Source organism: Leptonychotes weddellii, chromosome 9 (genome assembly GCF_054177405.1).
Source record: "Leptonychotes weddellii isolate Sample4059 chromosome 9, ASM5417740v2, whole genome shotgun sequence".
Taxonomy (NCBI): Eukaryota; Metazoa; Chordata; class Mammalia; order Carnivora; family Phocidae; genus Leptonychotes; species Leptonychotes weddellii.
Genome location: NC_138377.1, coordinates 54,995,521 through 55,005,648, shown reverse-complemented (window position 1 = coordinate 55,005,648; position 10,128 = coordinate 54,995,521). Strand labels below are relative to the sequence as shown.

The following is a 10,128-nucleotide window of genomic DNA, read 5'->3' as shown; positions in this document are numbered from 1 at the left end:
TGAATATCAGATCTATGCCAATCGTTTCATTAAGTATTCTCCCATTATAACTGCTCTTTTGACTTTTTAAGTTTCCTTCATTTTGTTTTTTCTAGAAACAGACACACATTCTCGGTTGGAAGGGAAAGGGCTGAGAGATGGAGAGTCTTATATCTATGTTTCCCTTTCTCTGTCTAGCAGAAAGTTTAGCCAAAGATATTTTTCCTCATGCAATTTCAAAAGCAAATGTCATTCCCTCACTTTAAAACTTTAAATGACTCTCAAAAAAAAAAAAAAAAGCGGGGGGGACACCTGGGTGGCTCAGTCAGTTAAGCCTTTGACTCTTGATTTCAGCTTAGGTCATGATCTCATGGTCATGGGATTGAGCCCCTCCTCGAGCTCTGTGGGGAGTCTGAGGATTTTTTCTCTCCTTTCCCTCCCCCTCTGCCCTTCTGAGTGTGCTCTTTCTCTCAAATAAATAAACCTTAAAAAAAAAAAAACAACAAACAACCTTTAAATGACTCTCTGTGCCTGTCCTATGTTATAAAGTCCAAATTACATGACCTGGTCCTTATATTATTTTCATAGTCTGATATGCCATAATTTTGCCTCCTCCTTTCTGTGTATGTGTGAAAAATTTTTATTGTAAAATATATACAACAAAAATGTCCATTTTTGCTTTTTGTTTTTTTAAGATTTTATTTATTTAAGGGGCGCCTGGGTGGCTCAGTTGGTTAAGCGACTGCCTTCGGCTCAGGTCATGATCCTGGAGTCCCAGGATCGAGTCCCGCATCGGGCTCCCTGCTCAGCAAGGAGCCTGCTTCTCCCTCTGACCCTCCCCCCTCTCATGCTCTCTCTCTATCTCATTCTCTCTCAAATAAATAAATAAAATCTTTAAAAAAAAAGATTTTATTTATTTAAGAGAGAGACAGAGAGAGCACACAAGCAGGGGGAGAGGCAGAGGGAGAGGGAGAAGCAGGCTCCCCGCTGAGCCAGCTGGAGCCTGATGTGGGGCTCAATCCCAGGGCCTGGAGATCATGACCTGAGCTGAAGGCAGACGCTTAACCATCTGAGGCACCAAGGTGCACCCCAAAATTCCCATTTTAACAATTTTTAAGTTTGTAATTCAGTGGCATTGACAGCATTCACAATGTTGTCCATCTATCACCACTATTTTTTTTACCACTATTAATAAAACATTTTACCACCCCAAAGTGAAATTCAGGAACCATTTACACTATAAGTTCCCATTTCCCTAACCCCTGATAACCAATAATCTACTGCCTGTCTCTATGAATTTGCCTATTATAGATGTTTCAATATAACTGAAATCTTATATTTGTCTTTTGTGTCTGGCTCATTTCACTTAGCATAATATTTTCAAGACTTATCCATGTTGTATGGATCAGCATTTTGTTCCTTTTTTATGGCTGAATAATATCCTGTCATTTGTATATACCCCATTTTGTTTATACATCTATCTGTTGTGGGACACTGGGTTGTTTCCATCTTTGGGCTTTCCTGAATAATGCTACGATGGACATCGGTGTACAAGTGTATGTTTCAGTCCCTGTTTTCAATTCTTTTGTGTATTACCTAGATGCACAAATGCTGGGTCATATGGTTGCAATTCTTACAAAGTACTACATACCCCTGAGGAAAAGCCTCTCTTGGAAAGGGGCTATCTTAAAGTATTAAAATCTTACCTAAAATTTGCAACACCACACAATATGTCCAGGCCATTAGGAGAAAAAGAAAGGAAGAGTTGAGAAGAAGTTGAGGTAGAAGTCATACATAAACTGACGTGTCAGAAACGATCAAATTTTGGGAAACTAAATTTATCAACACTATTAAAGGACTCAAATATTTTACGTAGTGATTCAGAATGTTAATTTTGATTATAAAGTATCAAGTTTATTTAATTTTGTATGATTTCATGCTTTGTAATGGGAAACACCATCATGAAGGTATTTTTCAAATTGTGGGTCCTAATCCATTAGTAAGTTATGAAATCAATTTTTTTGCTAGCAGCATTTTAAAAAAGAAAATATAATCACACAGAAAATACAAGAATGCATTATACCTAGTTAAACTAAATATTATTTTCTGAAATTTTTGTTTCAGTTCCATGTGTGTGCCATAAAATATACTTCTTATTGTGGGATGTGACCAGAAAAAAAAAATAGTTTGAAGACACTAATGTGGTGGAAAGAGTCTGAGCTTTGGAATTAGCTAGAACTCAGTTTGAATCTGAGCTCTGGGTGACTTTTGTGAGTTATTTATCTAACTTCTATGGCTCAATCCCCTCATCAAAAAAAAGGAGAGTAATAGTATCTCCTTTGTTTGATGTGTGTGTGTGAGAAGATTAGAGATTACTTAAGTAGAATGCCTAAAATATTGTTAATGATTAACAAATATATAATTACTTCCAAGTCTTCCCCAGAATAATGCACTCCATGTAAAAACACTTCATTCACTTAGAAGGAAGGGGATGTGTATTATTGACGACTACATCTGTTAATACTAGTCTACTTTAAAAACACTAAGTCTTTGTCTCCAGTTTGATCTAGTAAGGAGACTTGAGTTCTTTCCCCTTCCTATTCTCATATTGTATTATGGACTTTTGGTACTTTATTATACATCTGTCAAATTTTCTAATTATTTCATAGTTCAGCTGGTATTACAAACTTTCAAATATCTTCTAGTGCTTAAAACAGTGCTGGGCACATTACAGAGTGCTGGATGAAAATCTATTAAATGTGGCCCATTGCACACCTTTTGCAAAGTAGTCCTTGTATAAGGGGAAGCAGATGTAATCCTGATTCTGCCAGTATTTCTCAATCTACTCCATGCTAAACAGGTCAGTTAGGCACTAAGTCATGTCTCTGGGTAGTACAAGTGGAAGGTGTGAACAGAGAAACCACTTTATCTGAGGACAGTCAAAAATTAGATCCTACTTTCCCCTCCCCACTCCTTTTCCCATCGGGGAGGGGACATTGATAAGACCTGAGGACGAGGGTCCAGAAGCCGGCTGGCGTCCTGAGCTCCAGAGGCTTGCCAGCACGCACGATCTCCCGCACTGAGAGCCCTTCTTCCCAGATGAATTCTCATAGTATCACAGACGCGCGCAGTGTCGATCGATACTGGATGGCAGACGTGCTCCCACCGTCAAGTGTAGGCACAGGGCGGTGGATTTAGCTGCCCTGCCGCTCCGTCGCAGCTTCTCATCAGCTCAATAAGGGCAGAGGACATTAACCCGTTCCCCAGCGGACACCCACCCAGTTGCCTCCTGGGGCGCGCCGCCCGCGGCCCCTTCCTCTCGCCTTCCTCCCTCTCGGCTTCCATCAGAGTCCCTCGCGTCGGGGCCACCGCAGGCTCCCAGCCCGCAAAGAAGGCGCCCATCAGTTGCGTCTCCTCATGGCTCCCTGGACAGCCCCCCACCCTGGAGGCAGCGGAGGCGGTGAGCGCCGAGCTTCCTCACATTCTGGACCTTACCTTTTTGTATCTTCGTCCGCCCGGTGGGCGGCAGGGGGAGGCGGCACGGGCAGCTCCTAAGCCAGCTGCTGGGGCCCAGCCGAGGCCGCTGTGAGGTGGGGTGGGGGCGCGGGCCGCAGCCAGCCTCTCGGACCCCTGTGAGCCCAGCCAGGCGAAAACCCCGCCCCTGGCGCCCGCTGCCACTCCTGATTGGCCGGTCTAGCCTGAAGGCGACCGGTGGTCCCCCGGCCCCGAGTCTCAGCTATAAAGGCAGCCCACGCATGACGGCTGTGGCGAAGCTCAGGTAGCTGCGGTGCTCGCCAGCTCGCAGCCCCCGCGGCGCCCCCTTTACTCTTTGCCCCCTGAGCACTCCCGACTCCACCATGCCGAGGGGCTTCCTGGTAAAGCGAACTAAACGGACAGGCGGCTTGTATCGAGTGCGCCTAGCTGAGCGGGTTTTCCCCCGGCTGGAGCCCCAGGGGGCGCCGCCCTTTCCCGAGGAGGTTTCCAGTGCCCCCCAGCCCGGTGCGGAGCAGGTGGCAACCCCCACCTTGGAGGAGGAGGCGGCGGCCCGGGAACTGTCGGGGTCGTCCTGTCAGGCGGCTAGGGTGAGCCTGGGGGAGGGCGGGCAGGAAGGTGCTGCGGAGTGGAGGGCGGATGGTAGGGAGGGTCCCGGGCCCAGCCCCAGCCCCACGAAGCCGGCGGGCGTGGAGCTGCGCCGGGCATTCCTGGAGCGCTGCCTCAGCTCACCCGTCTCTGCAGAGTCCTTCCCCGGGGGTGCCGCCGCGGTGGCTGCTTTCTCTTGCTCGGCGGCGCCAGCAGCTGCACCGACCTCAGGGGAGCAGTTCCTGCTGCCGCTCCGGGCACCGTTCCCAGAACCAGAGCTCCATCCAGACCCTGCGCCCCTCTCGGCCACCCTGCACGGCCTGAAGCGGGCCGCTGGCAACGAGCGCCGTGCCAAGGCCCCTCCGGGCTGCACGTCTGGACCTGCGGCCGCCGGAGTCAAGAAGCCAAAGGCCATGAGGAAGTTGAGCTTCGCCGATGAAGTGACCACATCCCCTGTCCTGGGCCTGAAGATCAAGGAGGAGGAGCCCGGAGCACCGTCCCGGGGTCTGGGGGGCAGCCGCACGCCACTGGGGGAGTTTATCTGCCAGCTATGCAAGGAGCAGTACGCAGATCCCTTCGCTCTGGCTCAGCACCGCTGCTCCCGCATCGTACGCGTCGAGTACCGCTGCCCGGAGTGCGACAAGGTCTTCAGCTGCCCTGCGAACCTCGCCTCCCATCGCCGCTGGCACAAACCACGTCCCGCAGCGGCAAATGCCGCCACAGTCTCTTCAGCCGACGGGAAGCCGCCTCCTTCGTCTTCCTCCACCTCCCCAGACTCTGGGGCTGTTGCATCTTTCTTGGCGGAGGGGAAGGAGAACAGCCGGGCAGAGCGAGCGGCCGATCAGCACCTGCAGGCGAGGGACAGCTCCAGGGCGGAGCACCAGGACAGCGCCCCACACCAGGGCCTCCAGGTGCTGTCCCACCCCGAGCCACCGCTGCCTCAGGTCCCCTTTACGGAGGGGGTGTTGGGGCGCCGGGTGCCTGGGCCAGGTAGTGCCAGTGGTGTCGGGGGATCCGAGATCTTCATGTGCCCATATTGCCACAAAAAGTTCCGTCGCCAAGCCTATCTGCGCAAGCACCTAGGCACTCATGAGGCAGGCTCTGCTCGTGCGCTTGCCCCGGGCTTTGGCTCCGAACACGGTGCCCCACTCGCCTTCGCTTGCCCCCTGTGCGGGGCGCACTTCCCGTCCGCAGACATCAGGGACAAACACCGGCTGTGGCACGCGGTCCGCGAGGAGCTGCTCCTGCCTGCTCTGGCCGGGGCGCCCCCAGAAGCGCCGAGCCCAGGCGGAGCATCCGACGGGAGTGCTCAGCAAATTTTCTCGTGCAAGCACTGCCCGTCCACTTTTTTTAGCTCCCCGGGGCTGACCCGGCACATAAATAAGTGCCACCCCTCAGAAAGTCGGCAGGTACTGCTGCTGCAGATGCCGTTGCGGCCTGGCTGTTGAGGAAAGAGATGAGGAAGATTGTGCGGTTGGCCTCGGAGGAAACAGATCATGGGAATTTCTGTGGGGATTTCTTGAATTTGCAAGTTTACCCTCTTTCCTGCCTATATTTTCCTCTCCTAAAACTCCCAGTAGTCAATGTTCCGCCAGAGAAGCGGACAGCGAAATGTAAAATCCCTCTCTAGAGCAGGTATGTATTATGGTATAAACATTCGCGGTCAAGGACTGTCACTTTAAAGCCTTCTTGCTTTCCCCACGAAAATAGGATTTCCCCCCTCATTCTGGAGACCCTAACGAATCCTATATGACTTGTAATTCCTATGGAAAGTCGTAGTGAATGCGTGCATGTCTCAATATCTACAAAGGATTCTAGCTACCGAAAGTGGTAGTCGTTTTTTGTTTGTTTTTCCCCTCTTGCCATCGCAGGCGCCTATGTAGTTTCTGTCTCAATAGGGTCAGATACCTTGCATTGTATATTCTGTGAATTGAAAGTTATGTGATTGGTGCCAAACTTACAAGGGGGGTGGGGAAACACTCAAGACCTATGCCTGTGGGCAGGAAATATAAGAGGATGTTTGCGCTTTGGGGGGATGTGGGGATCTCCCTGTGTACGTTCCTTTTCTCAAGTATTAGTCCATTCTTAAGTGTTTGGAGGTGGGGAGGGTGCTACTTTACTTGGAGTTGAGACACCCCCAAAATTCTCACCTTTAGCTTTTTTGGTGTGTTTTCAGGAAGAGATATTTTAAAACTTTAAATAACAGCTTTTTGGAAACACAACTCATTTCCAGAAGTTTGACTGTTTTAGTAGGGTTTCATCCAAATTGTTTAATCCTTCTGTTGTAAATCTCATGCAGTGTTATATATGAAACTATGTTCAGTTTAAGGAAGATGTTAATACCTATAATCCACTATGAAACTGAATGGGGATTCATTCAATATTCATTTTTCAGCAGCAACCTGTTTTTCAATTTTTGTAAACCATATTCAGTGTACACTCTGTACCCATGCTCTAATAGCCAGAGTTTGGGACACCGGCTGAGTATTGCTTGACAGATAGCCCATACCTGTAAGATGCTTACCACCAAATAAATGTACATAGCTGGTACTTTGTTGTGTTCTGTGTTTGTCCTGAGAATTTCATTGAACACAGCCTATTTTTCAAAGTCACATTTCTTATCTCCCCAAAGCCAGTATCCTACTTTAGAATCTTAGTGACCCATTTAGACAGAATACAGACAGGAAAAATTATATTTTGTAAATGAATGTAGTGATGCAGAAATGCAATGGGAAAATTTCCTTTGATGTATGGCTTGCACAGACAGAGCTCCAAAACGCTTTTTAAATCTAAAGGTACTTTACTGCCTAAAATGTCAATGGAAAATATATATTTTCTTTAAAAAAAGTACTAAACATGAAAAAAATCATGTTAATTGTGCTAATTAAGTACAATATTTCCAAGTTGGTATTTTTACTCAATTTTGTTATAAATCATCAATCCATTGGCTGTTCATTTTTAAAAAATGAAATCACCGTAGAAATGTGTAAGCAGTTACTTTGATTTTCCTTTTTTAATTCTTCACCTTGGTTGTGGGAAACTGTCAATATTGTTTAACCTTCTTCTCAGGGACTCCATTTGCTTATCTTCTACATAAGCTTTCATAGGAATTTTATTTTCTACCGTTTCATAGCAATCTATTTTTATTTTTAACAAAAACTTAAGTGCACAGAAGTCTGGAAGGTTATTTTAGAAACTGTCTGCAAAAAGTTTTTTTCCCCCTGAATGTGTATTATAAGACATACTGAAAATTTAAAAATCAAAGAAGCATGAGGCTAAGATTAATTGATGCTTTAACCAAGTGCACTGGGTAAAGTTTCTGGCCAGCGTTATGAAGGTGTAAGATTGCCTGCATTTTCAGTGACTGTGCTAGAGTCTCTGAGAAGTTGGGGTGTATCCTAAAAGGGAATTCAGATTCCTTTTTCATGATTTGCTAAGATAACCTAGGTTTATGCTTTATATCTCTCCATTAATCATATAGTTCTGCAAATATATTAAAGACAAATAGACAAGAAATATAAAAGACAAATCAACGCTCGTGGACATAAGTGATAAGAATATTTTTATTGTATTATTAAATACCGTATCTTTTTCTTTCACTGTTACAAATTTGTAGATACTACATGAATGATGATACATAATTTATATTTTAGAGTTTGCCCGTATGATGTATTTACACATGCAGTTAGTACTGATGTCATGCTACATTTCCTTAGGAGATGCCCGTTCAAAACAAAATATGAACAAAATGTGAGCAGCTTATTTACTGTAGGAAAATATTTCTGGAGGGTGGAATGAATACCAACCTGCATCAGCAAGTTCAGTATTAATAATATTAGATTTAATTTAGACTCCTGGGTCATGTTCCCTTTTCTTTTAAATTACACATAATTTAAGCAACACATTTCTATCAGAAAAGTTTTTTCTTTCTTTTTTTTTCTTTCTCTCCATCCCCCCAATTACCCTCTTTTTGGTACTCAGGAAAGAACACAGATATACCAGGATCTAGCAGCCAATAATACAGGGCCACAATCTCAAAACAAAAATGGCATTTAACACTGATACCATTTAAAAAGCAAAACATTAGAAAAATATTTGGAAGCTAAACACAAATCAAAGTTCAGCACAGTGATTTTTCTGGTTATGAGATATATCATGGCATCATCTGCACAGCCAAGAAATGAGGCATTGCTTTGGGAAGAAAAAGTTAATGCTAAAATTATGTCAGCTGGAATTTGAGATGCTAAAAGACCATTTATTTTAAGTGTTTTATTTTCATAACATAAATAATCCATACACATCCTGTGTATTAAGATTTGCAACTTTTGCTATAACTTTACAAATGCTTAAATTTAAAAATTTACATTTGTAAAAAAATTATACATTTACTGAGCCATAAAGTTGCAATGGGGCACAATAAATAAAATAATGAGACTATCTGTCCAATTATAGTTTGGTTCAAAGTTAATCATGAAATTAAAAGTGAAACTGCTTAGACATAATTATCCAGGAAGGTAAAGGGTATAGAATAAAACTCCACCCCCCAAAAATATGGCAGCTTAGAGTGTTGGGGGGGGAAAAACAACCAACTGAATAAACAACCCAAATCTAAAATATTAACTTACAAATTATTTAAATCCAGTGTTTTCTAAAATAAATGTTCAGGAAGAAACATGCATGTTATGGCAAACACGAAGGCCTGAAAGGGTTAACACTATGTTCATGCTAAGGTGGTTACTGCTGATCACACTGCTGGGCTGCTTGTCTCCTTAGGATTTATTGGCTGAACCAGAGGATCGACGCAGCTTCATGGACATGCGGCTTTTGCTAGTTCGAGGAGACATTGGAGAGGCCAGGTCAGCCCCGTCTACCTGCGTTGCTGTGGGAGTTTCACTGGATAGAATCTCTGGGTAGGAGCCTGTGGGAAATAGCAAGATAGATAACAAGTCGTCCAGCTTCTCATCCCATAAGAAATAATCTTTCTGTTACTGATCTGTAGTATGGATCCCAACCCTTAATGAAGTCTTTTGAGGGGAAAAAGCAAGACCAAAACTTGCCTGTTAGAACAGCCTACTAACATTTTATTTAAACTCCAGTAATCTGGTGGCTCATGTAATCATATTAGGAAGAAAGTACCAATTATTATTTCCAGAGCCAGAACTAACCAGAGAGCTCCTCGGAAAAAGCAATGGGAAGCAAAATCTTTGGGCCAGACAGGACAGGGATCCAAAGCATCATTAGCATGCAGGGAAAGGCTTAAGAAGCAGGTGAGAAGGACAAATTCCTATCTCTGGGGTACAGGGTATAACCAAGAAAAGAGTCTTCATTGCTCAAACTCGAAAATAATAGTACCAAATGGTTCCAAAAAGGAATTCAATACTATGAGACCATCATACATGATGGGTATTTTAATATGCTTCTAGAAAGGAGCAAGATAAATTCCTGGGAGAAGGAATAGGACAAGAACTCTTATCTGAAATTTAATAAAAAAAAGACAAATTGACCCCTCAAAATGTCTCCATTTAGAAGACACAAGCAATGCTTTTGTTTTTCCTTAACTTAAATTTTTGCAGTTACTCTATCTAGTCACAGCAAGTAGGTAACTAGAATTAAGATATGAAAATTTAGAAGCAAACACAAATTCAAACTGGAAAATTTTGTGTCATTTACAAAATAGTTCTTTACCTCTGCACTTTATTTCAATGAACTATGATTCTCTAATATACAGTAATGCTACAAAACTTGGCACACTGTAGGCTCTCAAATATGTAGCATAAAAAATTACATTAAAAATAAAAGCCCTTAAAAAAAATCTGCTAACTTACGATTTAAAAAATTCTCTGTATTTTAAGGCACTTTAATCCAGATTTTCTGGGCCTTATGTGTGTGAACATTTTCTTTATGTATGTCACATACACACCCATCACACAGGTTGCAGGCTTATTATACATCTCCTCACTCTGCAGGAAAACTTTTGGCATGTTTGTTAGCCAATGTAGCACCTCACAGAAATTTGAAGCATGGAAATAATCATACTAACACTTCCATTTAGTGAGACATTTGTGCCTA

At 44.0% G+C, this 10,128-nt stretch overlaps 2 protein-coding genes across 2 annotated transcripts in view; one reads left to right on the top strand and one right to left on the bottom strand.

Moving 5' to 3' along the window:
- Positions 1-3,502: 3,502 nt before the first annotated feature.
- INSM2 (INSM transcriptional repressor 2) lies at positions 3,503-6,609 on the top strand. The gene has a single exon (XM_006732215.3). The coding sequence runs from the start codon at positions 3,837-3,839 to the stop codon at positions 5,505-5,507; it is 1,671 nt and encodes a 556-aa protein (XP_006732278.1). The 5' UTR covers positions 3,503-3,836; the 3' UTR covers positions 5,508-6,609.
- A 995-nt stretch (positions 6,610-7,604) lies between these two features.
- RALGAPA1 (Ral GTPase activating protein catalytic subunit alpha 1) overlaps positions 7,605-10,128 on the bottom strand; it is a 239,831-nt gene continuing 237,307 nt past the window's right edge. Inside the window, exon 41 of the mRNA XM_081829769.1 lies at positions 7,605-8,977. Within this exon, the coding sequence (XP_081685895.1) occupies positions 8,829-8,977 (149 nt within the window). The 3' untranslated portion in view covers positions 7,605-8,828. The remainder of the gene's footprint in view (positions 8,978-10,128) is intronic.